The sequence below is a fragment of the Amyelois transitella genome, chromosome 26, assembly GCF_032362555.1.
Source record: "Amyelois transitella isolate CPQ chromosome 26, ilAmyTran1.1, whole genome shotgun sequence".
NCBI lineage: Eukaryota > Metazoa > Arthropoda > Insecta > Lepidoptera > Pyralidae > Amyelois > Amyelois transitella.
The window spans coordinates 4,007,822-4,033,107 of NC_083529.1; the positions used below are offsets into that span (position 1 = coordinate 4,007,822).

Consider the following 25,286-nt stretch of genomic DNA (forward strand, 5'->3'; position numbering starts at 1 on the left):
CTAGTGAAAAATGAACCTTTATTATCCTTACTAAATTATCGTAGGACCTCCCCCTACCACGGTACGGCAACTGTGGCGGGCCTCGTGTGAATGTAGTGAGAAAAAATAACATAACATTATCATATAATCACGTCTATATCCCTTTGCGGGGTAGACAGAGCTAGCAGTCATCAAAAGAAAGGCCAAGTTCAGCTTATTGGCGTAATTATAGAATTGAGATACAAATAGTGACAGGTTGCTAGCCCATCACCTAAAAGAGGAATCCCAAGTTATAAGCATATCCCTTAGACCGCTATAACGACAGCCATAGGAAAGGGATACAGTGGTCCTATTCTTTTTTTTATTGGTGCCGGGAACCACACGGCATAGGTTAAAAAAAATATTTTCGATTTTCTATATAAATTCCTCCTCGCGAGGCTTCGCTCCTCTGAGAATTAAAAAAAAAATTATGTTACTCTTGAAGGTATGACATTCTATATCTGTGCCAAATTTCGTCAAATTAGATTCTGTAGTTTTTGAGTTTCGATCGTTACAAACAAAAATACCAATCTCTCCCTTTTGAGAGCAAATCATCGATTTGCCTTGTATGCAAATAATTGAATAACTGTATTTTGATCTTTTTCAAAAATTTAATGCAAGTGTGTAAAATAATTAGAAAAAAATATTTTCTCTTTTCGCAAAAACCTAACATCGTAACCGCAGATAGCAACCAGTTTACGGTTGTCTAAAATTAACGTTTTTATTGTGTCAATAAAAAGTTTCTCAATAAAATGTTCTATCAAAAATGCGATTACGTGCGACCCTTAATATCATGGTAGGGGTGTGCTGGGGCAGACGCAACTTTACGATTTCTAGTTTACTGCATCCCGGCTTGAAAAAAATAAATTGGAGTGTACGCCCCTCTGATAGTGTGAATTTTATGATCTAAGTACAGTCAAGCGCATATCAAGTATACATAAATCATTAATGTATGGTGAGGTAATTGAGATGACTTTGCAGTGAATTTCGGTAAGCTTATATGCTGTCTACTGTACTCTTTTGCTGGAAAATTCTGTAAAGTTTTAGAATAACGAGAAACAAGAGTCTATAGATTTTGTTGCAAGCGCAAATAAATATCGTTTCTTATCGTTTAAGAAATGATGAAGGTTACTTTATTTCTCAATAATTAATATTGTATTTTAATGAAGAACTTAATACTCAATTAAGATTTTCATGAAGATGTTAAAAGCACATTCAACAATCTTTTGTGCAATCTATTCGCATTTAAAACTTAGTCATAAATTACAACTGGTTATTATCTATTTATTATTTCTTATGTTTTCATATTTATTGGATTTTTATGACTCTTTAATACGTGATATTTATTTTAATGTATACATATATACAAAGTCTTTATCAACTGAAGACGGAGACGGTAGACGGAGTCAACAGTCCCGCAAAGACTGAAAGGTAGGTAAGGTTTAGCTGTTGCTAGCCCATCGCCTAAACGAAAAAATCCCACGTTTATTAGCCTATCCCTTAGCCGCCTTTTATGAAAATCATGGAAAAGAGAAGAAGTGGTGTCATTGTAAAGTGCCATATAATAGTACCTTACTAGGTACTTTAAAAGTCTTATTGAGAAGAGACAAAGTTAGATGTATTGAATACAGGTTCATCTCATGTCGGCCACCGTACCACCTGCCCGCTTTCAACTAAACCAAATATTTGACTAAAAAACCAAATACTATCTAATGACGTCCAGAGATTGATGGCGTCCCTGTACAGGCGAGCACACAAATGTTTTTATGTTTATTTGGATGCACAAAACTTTTTTAAATGCATGACAAAAATGTTAAATTACTATTTCTATTGAGATTGGCGATTATGATACTGTTTCATTTTGTTTTCAATTTGAAATTGCATCAAAATAGTGTGAATGGAAACATATCTTAACACATTTACTAGTATTTGTTTATTGACATAGATATATGGCTAATAAAGAGTTAACTAATTACTCAAGTAAATTTTTTAAGTTATTTTTTTATAGTAAAAAGATTAAAAGGTTTTTCGTTATTAACATGGTTCTATTTTAATGAATGAAAAGATTTTTTTTGCCGACTGTACCGAGTTCCACATCATTGGATTAATTGTTGATATAATGACATTTGAATAAGATTAGGTAACCGCTACCCATCAAATTAAGCACTTTAAAGATATGATTGATCTGATTTCTCTAAAAATGAATTCGAAGAAAGATGCCATTTTTGTAAAAAATATAGTCGTCTAAATTTTAATATGAAAGATAATGCTGTATTTCTTACTATTTGTTTTGTAACTTAATAATATGTAAAGATATAGATAATTTTTAATATGTATGTTACCAAAAAGAGTTTGACTTTAAAAACTGACAATAAACAATGAATATAGCTTAAGCAAAAGAAGTATTCAAAGACCGTGGCAAGTTGAAATTGCGGTCTCTGTCTACCTCTCTGAGAAAGAGATGTCATCTTATGTATTTTAACAATGAAAACAATTAATCACTTTATAAATATGACAAAGTATATTGTTTATATCCCAGACTGGAATATCAAGTGGCAATAAAACTAACATTCCAGCTATTAGAGAACCTTGTTAACTTTATGGCAGCTATAGAACTAGTCCTTATCTTACCTTTATTTTGACCATAAACCTATGCAATTATTTGAAATGCTAGACAGTGTTCAGGTTATTAATGAGTCAATAAAGTATTTTTTAACTAGTTAAAAGTTATTTAAGAAAATGTAATGATGCTTAATATTTGCATAAAAGCAATCACAGCGAGGTACTTAGCAGGGCTAAAAAACTTATTGTGAAGTTCTATTAATACATAATTAAATATAGATATTAATGTGATATTCTCTTATAAATAATTAAAAAAAATATACATTTGAACCAGCTGAAATAAAAATTAAATATAAAGAGATTGATCACGGATATAAATAAAATGCAGAAAAAAATATTAATAAAAAGAAGCAGAACTATTTAATCAAGATCCACAGTCGAACAAACTGAATGGTTGCTAAACAAATTATGAAATTCGATCCTTAGTAAAGAGCGATCCATCATATTTTTGACAGCTGAGAAAAAGTCGTGCCCATTGTATTACGTCGCCGTAAGACTTTTGTTATTGAATGTACTTTATTAACGTTGCTCAGGAGTTGGAATGTAATTAAATTACAATAAAAAATTAAATCGAAAATTTTATTCCACCCCAATAATATTTAATACATGTTGTGTTCATATGTTTTTTTGTTACCTCTATACACTAATAAAACTTACTAAACCGAACTTAAGTATCTCATGAAAATTGGTGCAATAGTTTAGACTTAAATATTGAACATTAACGTTACTATTCTTGATAATTGTTACGGTAATTTAAGTTTAACGCGACGATAGATTTTTTTAATCAAATTTCACTGCCTTTGTTATTTTGTTAGAAAATAAATTCTTTACCATGTAATGTACTTCCCATAAAACAAAAAAGTCAATGCGTTTGTTAGCAATGAATTTATTGGACAAGTCAAAAGAAACTTGTAATTTTCGCATACGTCGATAAATATCAATTTGTGAGCGCGAACGACAGCGAAATTACGGGTCTTATGAACGAACCATTTGATAAATGTTTTCTGATGCGTCTAATATTTCGGCATCAATTATATACTGCGCACACTCTACGAAATTGAATATGATTCATAATTTAATAGGAATCGGTCGTTTTGGACACAATAAACGTGCAAATTAATTAGACAGTTCATTTTGTGGCGAAATACACAGGTGTAAAATTAGTGTTATTTAAAGAGTCGGTGACATCATTCATAATTTGGGGCTTTGTATAGGCATACACGGCAATTTTCTGAGTAACGTATATTAGTTGAATGATAATCGACGCCCTTACAGTTTATTTATTGGCTTGATTAAGTTGAATTGTAATAGTATTCACCCTTGCCTCAATTTGTATGTGATCCTCTTATTGTCAGGTTGGCTGGAAGAGATCCCACTTAGGGATAAGCCCGCCTTTGTACTGTACTGTTTTATATTTGTAATGTACTCCTTTAGTGAACAATTAAGCATTTCCTTACTTAATTATATTATAATTAACATTTTAATTCATAAAAAAAATGTCAAAGTAATGATACTCAATATGTAGTTCATTAAAAAATAACTTACGTTTATATTTATAGTAAAATGGGATTTTCCGCGGCTTCTCCGTGTGAATTGTTTTTTTTCGCGAAAGTTTTGTTTTCAGTATCGGTCTAGTTACATTACCTGCTAATTAGTATTTAGCATTTTCAGTATAGAGAATTCACCCTTCTAAAAATGTATGATATGACTAAGACGACTATGATATTATAATTAAGAAATATTTTTTACGTCACATTTAAAAACAGTATAACAAGTTGTCTTTTAAAAACAGTTGTTAGTATTAAACTGTTAACAGATAACAATATGGCGCTTAGCAATAACTTAAGTTTATTACTCAAAGTGCGGTTCTGATATATTTATAATGATATACCATCCAGCACATGTGTCGCTTTATTTATTATATTACTTCTAATAAATTGTAATAATGTAAGAACTTTATGTGGTGACTGTACTTTATTTGAAGTGGTTATTTAATTATTTGGAATTTATGTTCATACATTTCTACTGGCTTCGCCCGTTTTATATTTGAACATTCATATTTTTCCACGTCTTTTTCCTTTACGATATATACAGAGCCAGTAATCTCAAAAATACTAAAACCACTTTCGTAAGAATGGTTAATTGATTTCAGATATTAAAAGGTTGTTCGGCTCTAAACATACATACATACATATGGTCACTTCTATATCCCTCGTGGGGTAGACAGAGCCAACAGTCTTGACAAGGCTGATAGTTCAACTATTTGGCTTTAAAGTAAAGTAAGTTTGGAAGCCTACCCCTTAGTCGCCTTTTACGGCATCCATGGGAAAGAGATGGAGTGGTCTTATTCTTTTTTGTATTAGTGCCGGAAACCATACGGCACTATTTACATTCTTAATTTCGTACAGCTATCCAGGAAACGTGGCCGCTGTGACTATCGGCACTGTTTACCCCGTAAGGTATAAAGACGTGATATGATATGTATGTATAATTCACCGAATATATCTCTGCCCATCTCTTATACATCTCTTTTCTTAATAACAAGTCTATGAACTACCGTAGACCAATATTGTGTTTTATTGACCATAAACTTTGTTATTGTTATTGGCACTAACTTCATTCAATAAAGTGTTCATTGGTTTTTCGTTTATGAGCTATTATGTTGGATTTGATAACCTGGACACGGTTGCAAAAGTCTTTATTTTCTCGCGTGTATGACTAGCTACGCATCGGGGCTCCGTTTGCGTGGGAAATGATAATGTACTGATTTTTAAAATTATATAAACAGACACAATGTAAGGCAAGAGATTTTTAGATGGTGACTAAAAGTTACTAGTGTCACTTTATATGAAAAAATCACACAGCGACTTCGTCCGCGTGGGATATACATCGCAATAAAAAGTAGCCTATGTTAATCCTTCAACTATCTGTGAGAAAAAATCATCAATATCGGTTCAGTGGTTTAGGCGTAAAAGCGTAACAGACAGACAGAGTTACCAATGCATTTTTAATATTGGTAAGAGTAGGGATTCATTATCTTCCCAGCATTAATCACGGTACCGTCTCCCACTATTTCAACTCCTAAATTTAGTACGAATATAAAAGTATTAAAAAATATTGATGTATGTCATGGCACCATGCCGCCATCTATTTCCGGTTTTTATCAAAATTTATCATCAACATTCTATATTGTAGTCATAAGCACAGATTACATAAACATTTAATTTAAAAAAAAAGTAAACATCGTATAAAACCTTAATCCATCCACTTGAGACTGTTAAATTTACTGACATTAACGAATCAAGTACTTAGTCTACTCGTAGAAGTCAAATGTACTTAAACTAAGCAATGTATTTTAACATCTATTGCCTTGAAATAAAGAGTTTTTGGAAAATACCTTTTTTAACACTGACATATTTCTAGCTAGACCCTGCGAGAGTACCGCGCTTGATAGAAGAGTGACAAATAAATATTTTTTTAAAACTGTTTTATTCTACGTAATATCTTTTGCTATCGTGGTTAAACTAAATATAAAAACAACAATATCGTGCCTATACTGACGAGCTTGCATGAATACAGTGAATGTGGATAAGCAAAAGAAGAACGCAGAAATCATGGCAAGTGAAAAGATGTAGTCTCTGCCTACCCCTACGGGAAAGAGAGCTGAGAGATTATCTTTAGTTTCCTAATAACAAAAATATGCCTTGTCTCATATTAATATATCATAAAATTATCAACATTTCGTCCTAATGACTAATCAGTTACTATAAATAACGCTTGAATGTTCATGCAGATGGTTTAACTTGCGGTAGGATCTATCTAGACCTATCTCTGTGTTTGATATAGTGTAGATGGTACTTATAATTAGCCTAAATATTGTTATCAGCAGGAAAGCGGCAATGCACGTCCGGTGACGAAACGTCTTTATAAAACACGCTTACAAAGTCAACTTTGCGGCTCATTTTGATCTTATGACGAAGTGTTTAAGAGTGAGAATTGTATGGTAATTAGTTATCGTAAGTTTGTTGGATTTGTAGACCCTGTTTATATAGGTGAGAAAGTAAACTGATTTTCGGCAACGTCAATTACTAAATTTTCTGAAGTTGTTTTAGTCGTGCAATGTTTTTTGGGTTACGAAAGATTAAAAACGAAAACTGTAAAGTAAATGCAGCTGATCGGCTTATCTTGGGGGAGATTTTAAATACCTATTAAGGTACTTTTATTTTTAAGGAATAATTTATTGAAATTAGCGTCTTTACAAATCATTTGGAAAGTAAGTTTTTATTATACAGTAATATGAAAAAAAACATTGAAAATCAATAATGTCTTTTGTTGCAACTCGGGTAGCTAATACTTTAAGACATTTTATTGCAAAAAAAAAACAGAACTTTAAAAGTTTGCAAATAAAGGACACAAAACATCAGGAATCAGAACAAAATTATAAGACAATTCTAAATTCTATGCTTGTAACGGTTTTATTATAGGCTTGTAACAGTTCTACATTATTCCTTAGTAATCTTTGGAGTTATGTCAGACGAGGCTGTTAGAATCCTGAGTTTAACAGCTCAAGTAACGAGTTCGCGAGCTAGTGGGAAAATGTTGCCTTACATTGAAATCTGTGCAGAATTGTAAAACAGTGAACTGTAAATACATATGTATATACGATTAATATAGAGGTTTATAAGGGAATTTCGAAAAACACCAATTTAACCTTAGACTACATAACCAATCTACATGCCAAATTTCAAATTGCTACACTCGCGCGTTGGGCTGTACATTTATAATCTCAGTCAATCAGTCAGCTAGTGTCTTCTTCATATATCTTTGACGAGGAAAAATTTAAAAATAATAAATATATATATTTAGAAGCGAAGGAGGACGTTGGAGGGTGTGGAGGGAAAGGTCGGAGTGGGACGACGACCTTTCCCTCCTCGACCTAGACGAACGTATCTTGATCAAATTAAGGACGTCCTGGTAAAGGGTCAGGTCAAAAGTACCCGAAACCGCCGAGCTTGCATGAAGAGAGTTATGAATGTAGATGAAGCGAAGGAAATATGCAGAGATCGTGGCAAGTGGAAAGAGGTAGTCTCTGCCTACCCCTCCGGGAAAGAGGCGTGATTTTATGTATGTATGTATGTATTTAGAAGCGAATGGTACTCGTATTTAATGCAGAATGTAAAAATCAAGAGAAAGGGTAAGCTTTTGTCTTAGTTACATTTTACAATCTGAAAAACAACTGGTTTATACGAACGTTTTTTTTTTCCAACAGATCACCAAAGAACCTATGGAATAATATTCATTTGAGTTAGAAATTAACCCACCAAGATTGTGAGGCATTACCTATTAAATTTATAATTTTAACACATTACCTAGTTTAAAGCTTGATCAAAATATTATGGTTGCCTGGTTCTATACTAAACCGTTTAAATGACATGCGAAGTAGGTTTGCAATATCCAATTGGTATCTTTAGTTGGCACTTCATACACCCTGAATTTGAACTCTACTCCACCGAATTAAGGAACTATTCTTCTGCCTTCGGTACCAAAGAAATTCACTGAAAATACGAAAGCGAGACGAACAACGTTTCACGGCTGATCCAGTGTGAACTGACATTGGCAGGTTCAGTGTTTTAGAAATTAAGAAATAGTTAAGTAAGCTTCAAATGTGATGAGGTGAAAGTGAATGAAATACATATGATCACGCCTTTGTCCCGAGAGTTAAGTAGACTTCTGGATAATCACATAATTTAGCACGCCCGACGCTGTTTTTATCGCGCGAAAAGCTATCGCTGTTTCGGTTTTTTTATGACGTGATACGGGTACGCGATAGCTTTTCGCGTGATGAAAATAGCGTCGCGTGTATGAACCTGCCCCTGTAGCACAACTACATCCACATTCATTTCTTGTTAGCTCGAAGTTTGGAGTATTCCTGTCAATTCCTTGATCAAAGCACATTCGTCTGGGCTTTCTCCTTTTCACGTTCCCGTTTACATTCGTGAATAAAGATAAGTACTTGCCGTGATTCCCCACTTTAAAATTGGAACATTCCATTTCCCTCGTGGAATTACAATGATCCAAATTGAGTAAGGTTGACATGATCATGAGGAGCAGTTCAGAGTCGCCTCCTGATTGACCCACTAGACTCTGGAAAAAATGAATCCCGATACACACACTGGACAAACGCCAAGATGGAGATGCTGGTTTTATTGGCACCCACTGAAACACTTAAGTTTCGATCTCATGACAAGAACTGTAAGAGACGGCGGTCACCAATTACGAAGATTTTCAAAGAGAATAAAACGCCTACTTTTCATTCCAAAAATCCCAACGGAAGTGACAGAACATTTTACAGCATAGATTCATCTCACTTTTGGCAAGCAGTTTGAAAGTAGTCGGCGCGATTTGAACAGGTATAAAGCACATAACACACACGACGCATTCATGCCTCGAGGAATGCTCAAGGCACGGTGTGACTAAATACGCGATTCAGCGAGCCTTTACGATGAGACGGCGCGTGAAATCGCCTCTACCTGAACTATGTCGATTGTTCGAGCTTCCTCATTCGCTAGAGGCTTAGTTTTGGATGTTACAATGAGCTTCAAAGTTGACGTATTGTTCATACTGTTACGTCTAACTAGATGTTTCGTTTGAGGATGTGCAGTGTTGTGTAATATCGTGAAATATATTTTTAGGCTTATAAACTTGGGATTCTTCTTTAAGGCGATGGGCTAGCAACCTGTCACTATTTGAATCCCAATTCTATCTTAAAGCCAAATAGCTGAACGTGGCATATCAGTCTTTTCAAGACTGTCGGCTCTATCTACCCCGCAAGGGATATAGACGTGATTATATGTATGTATGTATATTTAATGCTAACCCATCGCCTAAAAGAATTTCATCAGATTAAATATAATATAAATTGTATGTTAGACGCTCAGAGAAATATAACTGTTTGAAGCAACAAATTTGCAAGTGCAACATTAATCACAAAATAATCATTTAACAGAAAGGGGTCTCCTAGAAATAAATTAATTACCCCGGGCTCCTCTCCAAAGTGGTGAGGATACATACATACATAAAATCACGCCTCTTTCCCGGAGGGGTAGGCAGAGACTACCTCTGTGAGGATGTGTCTGCCTCATTCTGTGTCTCTGGTGAGGATGCAACCGAGACTAAACAGGTGGAAGAAGCAGGGAGGAAGAAGCAGGGTCTCCTACAAATAGATTATAATTGCATGGTTTAATTATTACACTTCTTTTTAATTCATACATACAAACATCCATATAATCACAACCATCTCTATCGGGCTATACAGAGCCAACAGTTTCGAATTGGCTGAAAAGCCACGTTTATCTGTATGGTTCAATAATGGAGATACGGTGATAGTTACAGGATGCTAACCCATCTTAGTATATCTTAAATTGCCTGTTCACTTGTGTCTTACTCTTTGATAACGGCATACTTAGGTACTCTATGACATCCTCTATGGTAACGGTTGCTATGATGTAAAAATTGTAAATAAATGATTCAAAAGTAAAACACATTAAAATGTTTTATTTAACAACTTGATTGTAACAACTTGGGAATTCACCATATTTTGTACTACCTCACGCCTAGGGCACAGGTTAATAGTGATTTCCATAAAATAACCGAGTATTTACGTAAAAGTATCTATTACCACTTTCTGAGTGCAAACATTAACTTGTATTTCCGTGTTTTGATAAGGCAGCGGTACTTCATAGGCGGGTCAATATTGGTACAAGATTTTTGAATTTTAGCCTCGCCTCGTTCTTCTGTAAATAGCTTTAAAGTATTGTAGTTTAGTAACGTGATAATGATTGATTGTGATATATCTTTATAAATGGTACCGACGAGAGATGTATACTACATATGCAAAATCACGTCTATATGCCCTGCGGGGTAGACAGAGCCGGCAGTCTCGAAAACACTTACAGGCCACGCCCAGCTGCTAGCCAGCTGGAAACACTGAAAAATTTAAATTGAGAATCGCGTGTGGGATACCATCAAATTGGTAACACTGACAAATGTTGCCAACATTCAAGCTTCCTTCGCCGCCATTTTACTCCATTTCCGGTCATTTTCTATTATGGTAGAAACTATTTATAAAAGTTTAAGATGATATGCAGTGTTTGTCGGTATTGTTTTTAATGTTTTAAACCGAAGCGAATATTATAAATGCGAAAGTTTCGATGTGTGTTACTCTTTCACTCTTTCACATCACAAGTTAAAAGTAGTCCACACTATTAATAAAAAGAAAAAGATTTGTATGTTTGTACCGAATAAATTCAAAAACTACTAGACTTATCTTCACTAAATTTGACACAGATATAGAACGGACCTTCGAGACTAATATAGGCTTACTTTCCACGGGAGCGAAGTCCCGCGCTAAAGATACTAAATAAATAAAGACTTAATGCAGTCGTGCATATTCCCTTAACACTGTTGATAAATTAGTGAAGGTCTGCACGTTCCTACTTAAATTACAAAACAAAGTTTATTTAGTAATATTATGAATTGTGTGCGAAAAACAGTATCAATTTCAATGTTAAGTTTGTTTTTAAAAATAATAAGAAGAAAAGATTTTTCAGTATTGCGAATTTAGATAATAGTACATACATACATACATATTGTCACGTCTATATCCCTTGCGGGGTAGACAGAGCCAACAGTCTTGAAAAGACTGAAAAAAAATCAAGGGAAGGCTTTTATTCTTTTAGACGTAAGGTTCCTATCGACAGGAACCACTATTTGAAATTCATTCCAACAATTAGCCCTTCAGCATTTCGTGTCTTTTAGAGATTTTTGGCTCTTTCTATACTCCGAAAAGGGATAATTATATAAATACATGTATACACATCTTTATACCTCACGGGGTAAGCAGAGCCAATAGTCTTGAAAAAGCTGAAAGGCCACGATCATAATTCAGACATCAGTCTCACTTTATTTTGATATCAAAGCTAGGTCAACAACCTCCCTCCTGATGTAAGTCCCGGTTATTACAGAGAAGCTCAGACCCATCTTCATTGAAGTAAGTCAGGTTTTTACATGAGGCGATTTCCGTCTGTCCTCCGCAATCTGGCCTTGATTTAGGGGAATCTAATCTAGCTTGCATCCTGGTAACAGATCAAGGTTGCCAGATCATTGTCACGATCATTATAGGAAGAGTAATATAATTAAGAGAGAACTAGAATCAATAAACTGAGAAAATAAACATCCTTTCAACAAAAGCAAAATACACCTTCAGAGAGCTTATTGCATTTAAACTATACTGCATAAAACACAGATCTCCCTTATTTGAGTACCCACTTCTCAATAATGGGCGCTTCCTAGCAAACATTCATAGGAAGGATAATTTCTGAAGAGGCTTTAACAACGCTAATTTGCTTGTTCTGTAATCCCTGCTTACCTCAAGCACACGAGTTCCGCGCAATAAAATAACAATGTTAAACATCCTAGCAAATGAATGCTCAAGCGCCCTTTGAACAATACCAACCACAATAATTAATGATACGTCCGCTCGCTTCAACAGCGCCCACTCAAATGAGGAAATGCCACTCGAAAACAAAACTCGCTATTACCTACCCTCATCTTTTGTTCCATTTTTGAAAAAATATTCTCTATTCAATGCGGCCAATGAGAACGGGCGCGGTACAGTACGTTGATTGGCCGACGACCTCCCTTGAGTGCAAGTGGAAATAAAAAGTGCTTGGGTAAATGAGATGTTGCATCTCTTTCTGGCATGCGGTTTGCGGATATGTTTGTTTTGCTCGGTTTTTCGTTTTAATTGCAAGCATGAGAGGATGTAAGGGGTGGTGGGACCTTGAGTGTTGCACGTGCAGGAGGCTGCGCCGTGCATTCATCCTGTTAAAATGGGGGCAAAGATTCGCTTCCATTATGGGGGCTCGTTTGCATACCGATTACAATGACGTTTAAAGATGATTATTGATTTATATATAGTTACTAATTTAATTTATTCAATTTTATTTTTTGCGTAATTTCTCATCACTGTCAAGTACGTCAAGTTTACATATATTAACATCCATTCATACTTACCACCATACACAAATAATTTAAAAAGAAAATATCTTTTTTGTCCTATGTATAAAACAAATATTTTTTTTCCCATCGATCTGAACGTGGAAAGTCTTTTCGAGAATCTGTTTATCCCGTAAAGGATAAGGACGTGATGTATGTATTTATTTTACATGTATAGGTACGTCATACCTATTACACTCATTCATTTTTAGAAAAGTATCGAAGCTGAAAACTAATGAACAATAATTAACTTTAAAAAAAATTACAAGGTATTGATGGAGGAAGCTTCACAGATACAGGTTAACTAGCTACAAGTATATGTATTATGTGAATCTCTAAATTGCAACATTTCAAACCATTCACTCTTCCGACGAAATCATATTTAAATAAATTATAATTAATATAATTGTGCCGTGTGGTTCCCGGCACCAACACAAAAAAGAATAGGACCACTCCATCTCTTTTCCATGGATATCGTAAAAGGCGACTAAGGGATAGGCTTACAAACTTGGGATTCTTTTTTAGGCGATGGGTTAGCAACCTGTCACTATTTGAATCTCAATTATATCATTAAGCCAAACAGCTGAATGTGGCCATTCAGTTATTTCAAGATTGGTGGCTCTGTCTACCCCGCAAGGAAATAGACGTGACCATATGTATGTGTGTATGTATGTATAAATTATATATCTTTCCAGGAACCTGGCAATGGCAAGGAACCCCGCACAAGCGAACTCCACAACTGGAACCCTCGTGGTGTTACACAAAGACAGCTGTCATCGGCTGGAGTACCTCGTGGAGAGGCAGAAACAACTGTGTATGCTCTCCGATAAGATGATTCAGGTATGAATTGGAAATCAGCTTTTTTTTGTCTTCAGATATATTATGAAGAGACTTATGAATGTGGATGAAGCGTAGGAAGTATGCAGAGATCGTGGCAAGTGGAAAGAGGTAGTCTCTGCCTACCCCTCCGGGAAAGAGGCGTGATTTTATGTATGTATGTATGTAGATATATTATATACATTGTATACTTGTAAGCAGATCCTCTGCTTCCCAGTGAATTCACCTCTCTGACCTCCCTGAGAAATATCTGGGTCTGTCTCTGTCCAAGAAGTATAAGCGGAAAAGTCAGATGATAAGTTAGGTTCAGGTTCCCGGGTTCGAATTCCAGTCAGGGAGGGATGAGAAACGAACTTTCTCTTATTGGCCTGGGTCTTGGATGTTTATCTATATAAGTATTTATTATAAAATATAGTATCGTTGGGTTAGTATCTCGTAACACAAGTTTCGAACTTACTTCGAGACCAACTCAATCTATGTAATCTGTCCCAGTCTATATTTATTTATTTACTGACTCTGTCTACCCCGCCTAAGGGATAAATGGTGACTAAACGTGATTATATGTCAGGGTAAACATTGAAGTAAATCTTTTTCATTAACAAGAAGACACCACCATTAATTTATATTTGTATTGAAGCTCTTAATTAAATTTTGAGTCATTCTGTCGTGTTGAGGCTTGGCAATATCAGTTTAGTTTGAAAACAAGACATTAATTGAAACGACTTTTTATCTCCAATTAAATCTGAAGCTTGGATCATACTTCGGAAAAAAACTGAGTGTTAAATAATTGAATAAAGTTTAATAAAGTTAACTTCTCTACTTTCTCTTTACAATAATAAATGGGACTTTTACTAACTTGTAACTTGCCATGTGGGAGCGTGGAAGAGGACTATGGCAAATACATAAATTTCACATTTGACTGTCCCATGTGATTCTCAGTTGTGATTCTCTATCCTTTAGTCGCTTTTTACGACGTACATGGGAAAGAGATGGAGTGGTCCTATTCTTTTTATTACGGTGCCGGGAACCACACTGCATACTAGTGTTAATATTATGTATAACTATGTATGTTCATATTTTCTAGGTGCTTCAAACCGGAGCCCAGCAAGCGATAGAAGAATGTCAGCACCAGTTCCGGCACAGCAGGTGGAACTGCAGCACCACCACAGCTGAGAACTCCACTGATATATTCGGTGGAGTACTTAAATACAGTGAGTTCTAAACATTCTTCTTTTGTATCAAGCGGTGAGCAATGACCAACAGTTATAACAACAAGTAACATGCATACATATACATATATAATTACGTCTATATCCCTTGCGTGGTAAACAGGGCCAACAGTATTAAAAAGACTGATGTAAAAAGTCATGTTCAGCTGCTTGGCTTAATGATAGAATTGAGATTTAAATAGTGACAGGTTGCTAGCAATAAATTGGCTTCTAAGATTGATTATAATCGTATAAGTCCTCGCTGAGTGGTTTTTGGTAAAGTTTGAATCCTTATCTCTTTCTGTGAAAGTCTTTAAGAGTGACTAAAGTAAGTAGGTAGCAAATAAGTAATAACTCAAGACCTTTTAGTTTCAAGCAGCCAATTGACTTTAAGAACGTGCGCTAGAACAGGATACAATGAAGAGAAAGGGGGAGAGAAAGGGCTATAAATATGACGAAATTAACGTAATATGTAATATCTTCATAAGATTAGAACTAAGACTAAGATAATTCCTTCTCACATCGCTTCTAACGAACATCAAAATACTAACGCATTCAAAGCCACATTTCAAAAGATCTAAAGGGCTCGACGTAACCTTTAAAGATTGTAATACCTTTGAAGTTTCTCTATTTAAACATACATCAGCTGTCTTCGATAATGTTTGTTTATCCAGAAATAATACAAGCTATGATATGATTTTTTATTTATGTAAACATGGTCTGTCAAAAATATAAAGACACCTAAAATATAAACTTAAAAGTACTCCAAATAAATAATCATTTACTGTCGTAAAACAATATTTTTTAATGGAAGTAATATCTTTTATACTGATATAAATAAAAAAGATATCTTTTAAAAATGAATCAGTATATTAAGAGGAAATATTAACAAAATATCCAAATAACAAAATTTCATTAAAAATTAAGGAAATTTCAATCTTTCTAAAACCAAAGCTTGTGAAGCCAGTTCTCATACGAGTAGAATTAGTAACGATTTATCCTCCATTATATACCAGTAACCTTACGTGTGTGGCTCAACGAATTATTTAGCTTGTAGAGTTTAAAATATCTACTTCAAGACGTTTTTCATGGAATCTCTTCATGAATTGTTTATTTTCAAATGTCGATCACGTTAGAACTGCTGATTGAGGTGCTCAGTGTGTACAAACTATGTCCAGAATGATTTGAACCCTCATTCCTTTAGATCACTTGTTAAGATTAAACATAACGAAGAAAAAGATGAAATTATAGAGGTCTGTGTTACTGGTTGAGTGATGATTACAGTGGCCATTGAACTTCAGCGGATTTTAGAAATAGTTTACAGATTTGGTTTTGACTTTGATACATTTTTGTACGTACAGAAATAAGTTAGAATGGAGGAACCGTCAAAGTCTATGATCAATCTTTAAATATTCAATACTTAAACATACTATTGCGATGTTAAAATTTTGTTTAAAAAGCAAATAAGGTCGAAATCAAGATACCTTTAACGATGCATATCAGGCAACTTGTTATATAAGCTGCTAAGATTATTTTTAGGATTTTACCCACATAGTTTCAAATTTGTCATCGAATTCTTCAAAAATTTCAGAATCTCGAGAAGCAGCATTTGTCCATGCACTATCTGCTGCGGCATTGGCTCATACTGTCGCGAGGGCTTGCAGTCGTGGCGAGCTGAACGAGTGCTCCTGCGACGTACGTGTGAGGAAGAGGACGCCCAGGCATTGGCAATGGGGAGGATGCTCTGAGGTATCGTCAATAAATGTTACTTCTTCCTCCTGGTGCAAATTCCGGTTAACTAGATACGCTAAGCGATCGATCGAATCCAAGATCATTGGATTGGATAAGTTTTAACACGAAGTGACTCTCGTCTGATCTCTTTATTAGATTATAAAGATTAGACCTACTTCTATTGAGACTAATTATTTCACTGATATTGTATTGCCTAAATGAAAATCTATTAAATTGTGAGCGAAATTCTGGGCAAAGAGTAAGACAAGAGAAGGAGGACATATTTACGTGACACCAACCAGTCTATAGAATTTCAGATTCACTTTTGATACATACATACATAAAATCACACCTTTTTCTAGCGGTAGGAAAAGAGTACATCTTTCCACTTGCCACGATCTCTGCATACTTCCTTCGCTTCATCCACATTCATGCAAGCTCAGCGCTATCGGGTACTCTTGACCTGACCCTTGGCCAGGACGACCTTAATTTGTCCTTAATCACTATTGTGTATGATTTTATCCAAATTAGTTTCAAGTAATAATTACTTGGATCTTCTTATATTCATCATGGCCATCGACCGAAAATATATATATATATATTTTTTTCTATTTAGAAAATCTCAGTTCCTTATTTCTTTTATAATTACCATTGCAGGATATAAGATACGGTGAGATGTACAGCCGGGACTTCGTGGATTCAAAAGAAGACAAGAATACTGATGAGGGTTTGATGAACTTGCATAACCATGAAGCTGGTCGAAGGGTAAGTGATACCGATTTATGGCATATGTAATTTTTTTTTAATTTTTTTTATCGCTGATCAAGATTGCAAGATCGCTGTCATTATAGCAAATTTAATTCTAATTCCTATTAAGAAATTTCAATCTCAATAGTATTGTGCCATGTGGTTCCTGTCACTTTGGATAGCACCACTCTACGCGACTAACTGAGTACGCACATTTTTTTAGCTTCCAATTTACCACGATGGTTGGTAACGAAGTGAACGGACATAGTGTGTGTCAGCTGCTCCTCTTCCTGCGAAAATTTTAATGTGAATCATGAGATCTTCCTTAGTCTACCCTGTAAGAGATAAAGATGTGATTGTGTGTAAAAGACAGTAAAAGTTATTTGAATATATTTAAATTGTTTCCACTTTTATTTTCCAGGCTGTGCGCAGTCGCATGCAACGGGTCTGCAAATGCCACGGCATGTCTGGCTCGTGCTCCGTCCGCGTCTGCTGGAGAAGGCTGCCTCAGCTCAGGGTCGTCGGAGATGCCCTCGTCACCAGATACGAGGGGGCATCGCATGTCAAGGTCGGTGTAAGTTCCTTTTACATATTTTCCTTTTTCTTAGTTACAATAAACTTTGGAAGGGAAAGACCCAAAGGAACCTTGATCAAATCGAAGGCGTCCTGGCGGAGGGTTAGGTCGAGAGTCATGTGTGAATGTGATGATGCGAAAGAAGTATGCAGGGATCATGGCAAGTGGAAAGATGTATTCTCTGTTTGCGCCTTGGGAAGAGGCGTAGTTTTAGGATTGTCTCATGAAATGCTATTGCTTAAATACATACATACATACATAAAATCACGCCTCTTAAAAATGTTATTAAAAGCTATAACTTACTCAAGTTTCATTGTTTTACAGAATTATTATCCAATTAAGTTTTGGCCACTTCTTCCAATTAGTTATTGACTGTACTATGAATTTACTAAATGTAAAATGTTGTGTCATTAAGTTGTATCCCATAACACAGGTTTGGATATTTGTGGAGTAGTTTTGTTCAAAGTTACTCCAGTTTTTTTAAGTTCATATCTCATTTTTCAGAGCTGAAACCATCTTACAATGTTCTAAATTATTCTTTCAGATTGTGGAAAGAAAACGTGGGAAGAACATAAGGAAACTGCGACCATTGCATCCCGACATGAAGAAACCTAACAAAACTGATTTGGTGTATTTAGAAGATTCTCCGGATTATTGCGAACCAAACGATGAGTAAGTTTCTTTTCGATGTTCTTCTATTTCTTTCTCCATATATCTAAAGAAAACAGGAAACTGACTCATTGTTACTGTAACTTTACTATGGTTTTATTGTCACTTATTCTTCAATACAATGTCCAATATTTTATGTGGATGGGTAAAGCATTTTATTTTTCTGCTATTTGTCCTGTCATATTACATTATACTTTCTTCATTTTCGTGTTGATGGTCAAACACTTAATTTTCATCGGCCCTTCGCAATGCTATTTGGATTGTATGAAATCAATTTATTTTTTTATTTTCCCTTTCAGAATTGGAATTTTAGGCACTCGGGGTCGAACCTGCAACAGAACTTCTGCCGGTCTCGACGGCTGCAGGCTGCTGTGCTGCGGCCGCGGTTATCAAACCCGAGTCAGGGACCACGAGGAGAAGTGCCAATGTAAGTTCGTCTGGTGCTGTAAGGTACACTGCGAGATCTGCCGGTACAAGAAAGACCACCACGTCTGTAATTAGTTTAACTTATATCTTCACTTAATTCATCAGATTTGTCCAGTGTGCATGTGAACGATTTAGTAGTTTCAATGCTATGCCGTTTTCTATACTCGTTTGAGCTAAAGGTTAAATTTAATTCATTTTTAACTGGATTGGTAAGGAAATTTATTGTCACCTCATAAAATAAAGAGGCTATTAAAAATTCTTTGGTTCAGAGTTTCTTAATCGAATTCTTGAGTGATTGTATTTTATACTCTTGCCAATATGTTTGTAAATCAAATTAATCTTTAACTTTCTTAGTTTTAAATCTTTATTTATATTTAGGTATTTTACTTTTCGATTTCATTGTTATCATTCTTTAAAATTTCTTTCAACAGACTGATTTAGTTATTAAGTATTACGAATACATTATTTTCTGATAATAAGCTTTAAAAATATTTACAGTATTACTAACTTATATTAATTTCATTTATCAATGTACAAACCTGTAAATATAACTTTTGTTATTATATAAGTATCGATAGATTAAATGAATAATATAATTACGATATTACTTATATACTTTTTAATAACTACTATTGTAAATAGACTTCAAGTACTTAAAATTTAGTGAAATAAATTTTGTTTTCTACCTCATGAATTTAATTTCATTTGTTATGACGATCAACATTTGAGAAGGTAAGAATTGATAGCTGTCTTAAGTGTTGTAAATATTTCTAGTAGTTTCTTGATATAAGTAACTTATTGTATTAGATATTGTGATAGCATTATTCCTTTAACTTTTAGGAAATACTTTTCAATGTACGTATGTTTTCATACAAATCTTACTGTAAGTGTAAATACTCCACTATAATGTATTATATTTGTTTGTAAGTTTTTTTGACTCAATTTTAACTCCATACAATTTTTAGGATAATTAGGTTTATGCCGAATTTTTGTAACTCATAATTAAGTTATGATGTTTTAAACTCATGTTAGTAAATACAAAGTGTGTCATGAAATCTTACATTTCAGTTTTTTTTGGGAAATTACATTCATTTTTAAGATCTTTTCAACAAACATACTATGTTAAAGTTAAATTTAATATAAAATCAGTTCTGTTTCTCATAAAGTATAAAATATAGAAACGTGAATAAAATGTAAAGTCAATTATTATTTTTTAATTGATCTGGTATAAAGCCGTATTGAACTTCTTTATATTATTTAAACAAAATATAATTTGTAGTACTTAATCGGTGTAAACAGTAGAATAATGTAACGAAGTCATCGGAAAGACTTAGTATATACCATTTCAATATGAAATTACTACTTGATGTAAATGGAGTAAAATAAATGTATTAAAAAAACTATGGGTTTTGTTTCATCTAAAATTACATTTACCACTTACAACACACGACATAGAATGAGATGAAAATAGTTACAGTTTTTTCGTATGCTTGTTTAAGTTATTATTGAGTCTTTGTATTATCCAAAATTCGGTACTTAGTTATGAATAAATTAAAAAAACTACAGATGCAAAGTCTTGCGCACAAGTTAGTTAAGAGTATTTATAGAACATGTTTCACAAAATATATTTTTATCTCGTGTAGAACATGTTTATCTGCTTTCTTCAGCGCGACAGCGCGCGAATATGGGACGGTTACTCTTCTACTTTATAATATATATTATTAACCAGTTTTAGTTAGTTAGTTAACCGATGAAGCCAAATACTATGTCGGAAAATGTTTGAACGGTAAAGTCTATTAGAGCGACCAATTTCATATGTAAACATAATAGGTATTTAGCTTTCGTTCGGTTCTTATAAAAGTGATAGTACTATACCAAGTTTCATTGGAAGTGATTAATCTGTTAAGATAAAAACAAGAATTATTTATGTTTCACCAAAAATTTATGGATATTAAAGAAAAATACTTTATAAATACTTTAATCATTTATTAAATAATAACTATTCAAGATAATTTAGTGAAAGTGCTTAAAGTCCTAATGGATTGCCTACCCAAGGATACACTCGAGGACAAATATTGCAGATTTCCATCCAATATTGAATCTGAAAAGACAAAATAATAAAATCTCTTACTAAGAGTTATAATTAAATTATTAGCTAAGTTATTTTGGGGGACTATTTATCTATCTTATTCATTTCTTTTACGAACCCCGGGCCCGGGAGCGTAGGTACAACCTACACACAAAGATGAGAAATAGAAATGCACATCCCGGTCTCCTCTCCAGAGAGGTGAGCGAAGATGTCACCGGGACTAACGCCAGGACAAAGAAGATCAGTTGTGATAAAACCTCACCTGATTGTGTTCAGAAGTAAGCGGTGGACAGCCGATGTGATTACAACGAGTGTTCACAAAATTCCAGCATGGCTGCTCAATGTATTCGCTTACAGGAACAGGGTCTTTGATCCATTCTATCACTTGGCTCGAATTCACCTAAAATATAAAATTCGTCCAGATATAGGTACCAGTGGCATTGACAGTTCTTAAATTTGAAATCTTGAAAAACGAAAATTATTTTCTCCATTCTTGATAATTTATTTATGTAGTACCTACCTACTTTATAGTCATGACTGAATCTGTACGTAAGAATTACGATTATGAGATAAGTCCGCCATTGCAAGTGATTTATTTCTTTTCTATCTATAAATGTACAATTTCTTGAAACTGTGTAAATTTCTGTACAATAATTACGAACAAAGAAACAAAAGATATATTGCAGCATTATATACATATATATAGATCTGATTGCTGATCTCTTACCTGGATGGCTGAATAATGAAATTGGGATTTAGACAGTGACAGATTGCTAGCACAAGGTCCAAGATATAAATACCAACTATATGAATAACTTGAGTGACCATAACAATCTGATTTGATTGCGTCTGTCAGGTAAGACCTTAATGAAATATAATAGAATACTTACAACAAACACATCATGCAAATTGTTCAGAAGTTCGAGGAATCGTCTAAAAGCAACCCTGGCTCCTGGATATATGGTAAAGTACGCTTCCTTGACGTGGAAACCGAATGGAGCCCGACTGCCAAGGTAGTGCCTCTCGAAGTTGGATATGTAGAAGCGGTACCAGCCGTCTACGTCATTCTCTTCGGGACTGGAAATAGAAAAGATTGTTTCAACTTCTTGTTCTTGATGAATTCTTCATCTTTTTCCGATAAAAATATAAAGTCTCGACGATAAGATTAAAAACAATTTTAAAATTATGGTCGGCAGCGAAGAGAAGACTTTGGTGATACGGCGGCTCATATAAAGAAGGGTTTTATAAGTATGTATATGCAAAGATAGAAGAGAAAAAGAATAAGTTAGTACAGTAAGCCAAATAAAAAAATATACCACACCGGTATACTTTTTTTATGTAGCTTACTATGCTACCTTCTTCTTTTTATGCATAAATACTTCTTAAAATACTTAGAGGCGATCAGCTATTAACCTCTATCATTTCTCTGAATATCTGATACTTATTCTAGCAATATTACTTACTATTTTTTTTAAATTAATTGGATACAGTCACAGATCAAATAAGTAGTCGCGAAGTCCTCGTAAGCCATGTTTAGCTGAATAGCTTACTGATGCTATTAAGATACAGACCTATACTCAAAAAGAAACCAAAATAGCATTTCCCTTACCTAGGAATTCTTAATTTCATGTACAATATCTTAAGTGACAATAAGTCATTAACCTTTTATGATTTTTTTTTTACTTACACGTCGAAGCAAGAATCTACAGTAGTACATGCAGTTCCACTCAAGTCAAGCCAGGCAACAAGAGGAAACACCCAAGCTCCGGGAATTGAGGCGGTTGGACAAGGAGGAATGTTGCAGTCCTGGGTGGAAGCGTAGTCCAGGGTATACGGCCAGAGGCCTGGGTTCGTGTTGGCTGTGGTAGACCAGCTTGCGTCATATAGCAGGCCAATGTCAGCCATGACTTGGAAACTTGAGTTGCCGGTCATTTGTAGGAACGGGAGGCGAACACCTGAAATCAATTTTAATGGTGTTATGCTACCAGTATTAAGTGAACTTTTGAGAGTTCTACGACATGGGGCGGACATTAAGATTATAAATTTGCGTGTTGTGGATTAACTATTAGAAATGACAAAGTACTTGGATAATCAACTTTTAAAATTATCGATGTTGTAGATTGTTAAATTATAAAAATGGTGAATATTACAAAAAAGACTAGGACCACTCCACTTTGTTTCCATGGATATCGTAAAAGGCGACTAAGGGACAGGCTTATGAACTTGGGATTATTATTTTGACCGACGGGTTGGTAACCTGTCACTTTTTGAATCTCAATTCTTTCATTGGACTACACTAATACAGCTGAACGTGGCGTATCAGTTTTTTCAAGACTGTTGGCTATGTCTACCCCACAACGCGTATAGATGTGATTATATGTATGTATGTAAACTACATATTCTATATTAATCGCACAGAAAACCTTCTTATACTTATTAAACTAATCTAAAGAACTGATCAATTATTATCAGAAAAATTATTTCCATCTAGTGCTAGTCATGGACTATCACTAACTTCTGATTCCGAAATATCTATAAACCATAGTACAACTTCACCTTTGATTGCATCCATTGGTATATTCGCAAAATGTGCCATTTGAATCCTTTGGTCTCCAATTTCTGCCATCACAGTGTCATAATCAGCTTGAGCCCAATAAGAAGGCGGTGTCCGATGAGAGATTGAGTTCAAACCAATCTCAAATCCTCTATTGTATAGTTCATTTACAATATTGTAGTTGGTATACTCATGGTTAACGTAGAAGGTAGCTCCGATTGGACACCCATTTTTGGTAGTTTTGTCATAGAGCTCTTGTCGATATGTTTGGATATTGACAGTGTTTAAGCCGCCATCGAAAGTTATAGTTACGAACTGAAAAATGAACATAGATAAAATGCTCGATCACCTCGTTCCTCCTGGCTTTAGATTCGGTTTCATCCTCACCACTCTGGAGAGGAGGGGTATGCCTTTGACCATGGAGCCTGTATTGGGTGTCAAGTTTTTATACGACTCCAGTCTGCCCTCCGCAACCTTTGCAGGGGAATATAAACCATAGTTTGGATCGATCTTGGTTACAAATTCAGTTGTCTGAATTTCCTCACGATGTTTTTCCTCACTGTAAGAACATCGATTAGTATTCAAACTATTGTATATAACTTCGAATATAGTCATTGGTACATGGACAAGGTGCCACACGCATTTTCACTGGGCACCTCGATCACCTTTTTACAGGTATATATTTTATAACAGGTATCTTTCTGTAAAACATTAGAGAAACAATCTTATCAATAACTAGAAATAGGTGGTAAACTTGTTGATTTTTTTATTCATCCTGCAACTAAGGCAAGAACACCTCACAAAGATGATGTGTTTGTAAAAGTTATACAAATTTTATTTCTATTCACATATGCAACTTTATCTAACCATGTTTGCAAGCTATGATACCAGTCATATATCTTAGATTAGACTAAATTCTGATTTACGTTTCTTAAACAATCAATGTTTAAGACTGTGCTTTAAAATTTAAACTTTGGCATAAACTTAATGTTACTTTTTCTCAAAGGTTTCACTAAACTACAAATAAGCACTATTTGTATCTGTGTTATTAATTTATTTTTATTTACCTGCGGAGTATCCCTAGGTCTTAGACCACCGGGAATATCCGTCGACGAACATCTGCAATCAGGCAACTGGCATGCTTCTTCGTCACATTGTTCTGCTAAAGGTAACTCATCTGCTAAAGCAGATACTACTATAAAAACAACACCTATTATTAGCTTCATTTCAACTTCTGGATTAACGTTGTTAAGTCAATCTCTTTTTATATTTCCTTACACGAAATCGATTATGTGTCCTACATTATCTTATTTACGTGTTAGTTTATCTTTAACTTATTCGAGATTAATTGGATTAAAAGATAATAAGATATATGTACGTGTATCTTATTTTGTCAATTATTTTTTTTTTTTTTTTTTTTTTATTTTTTTACAAATTACACTGATTGAGTTAGCCTCGAAGTAAGTTCGAGACTTGTGTTACGAGATACTAACTCAACGATACTATATTTTATAATAAATACTTATATAGATAAACATCCAAGACCCAGGCCAATCGGAGAAAGTTCGTTTCTCATCATGCCCTGGCCGGGATTATTTCTACGAATGTGTTGATATTCTAGGAAATGTGTTACAATAGGTGGTGTCCAAAAGAATAAAATACTAACAAACAAACGTCTAGGTGATTAGATATGAAAGAATCACCTTTGTACAACATTTTTTTTTAGTTAATTTTATTATTAGCGTAATTATAAAA

At 34.4% G+C, this 25,286-nt stretch overlaps 2 protein-coding genes across 4 annotated transcripts in view; one reads left to right on the top strand and one right to left on the bottom strand.

Moving 5' to 3' along the window:
• Window positions 1-19,315, top strand: part of LOC106131989 (protein Wnt-1) — a 58,472-nt gene extending 39,157 nt beyond the window's left edge. For 2 of the 3 annotated variants that reach the window (XM_013331270.2, XM_013331271.2), the window contains 7 exons: window positions 13,392-13,536; window positions 14,618-14,744; window positions 16,333-16,490; window positions 17,130-17,237; window positions 17,641-17,793; window positions 18,338-18,465; window positions 18,762-19,315. In XM_013331270.2, coding sequence (XP_013186724.1) covers window positions 13,392-13,536; window positions 14,618-14,744; window positions 16,333-16,490; window positions 17,130-17,237; window positions 17,641-17,793; window positions 18,338-18,465; window positions 18,762-18,963 — 1,021 coding nt within the window. In that variant the 3' untranslated portion in view covers window positions 18,964-19,315. The remainder of the gene's footprint in view (window positions 1-13,391; window positions 13,537-14,617; window positions 14,745-16,332; window positions 16,491-17,129; window positions 17,238-17,640; window positions 17,794-18,337; window positions 18,466-18,761) is intronic. The other variant, XM_013331272.2, reaches the window with a different exon arrangement.
• The window catches only part of LOC106131958 (chitin deacetylase 8), a 235,805-nt gene extending 210,987 nt beyond the window's left edge, over window positions 1-24,818 (bottom strand). Inside the window, exons 1-6 of the mRNA XM_060951895.1 lie at window positions 24,599-24,818; window positions 23,534-23,846; window positions 22,665-22,932; window positions 21,868-22,054; window positions 21,240-21,377; window positions 20,900-20,989 (exon numbers count right to left, since the gene is read on the bottom strand). Of these exons, the coding sequence (XP_060807878.1) occupies window positions 20,915-20,989; window positions 21,240-21,377; window positions 21,868-22,054; window positions 22,665-22,932; window positions 23,534-23,846; window positions 24,599-24,757 (1,140 nt within the window). The 5' untranslated portion in view covers window positions 24,758-24,818 and the 3' untranslated portion in view covers window positions 20,900-20,914. The remainder of the gene's footprint in view (window positions 1-20,899; window positions 20,990-21,239; window positions 21,378-21,867; window positions 22,055-22,664; window positions 22,933-23,533; window positions 23,847-24,598) is intronic.
• Between the last annotated feature and the right edge of the window lie 468 nt (window positions 24,819-25,286).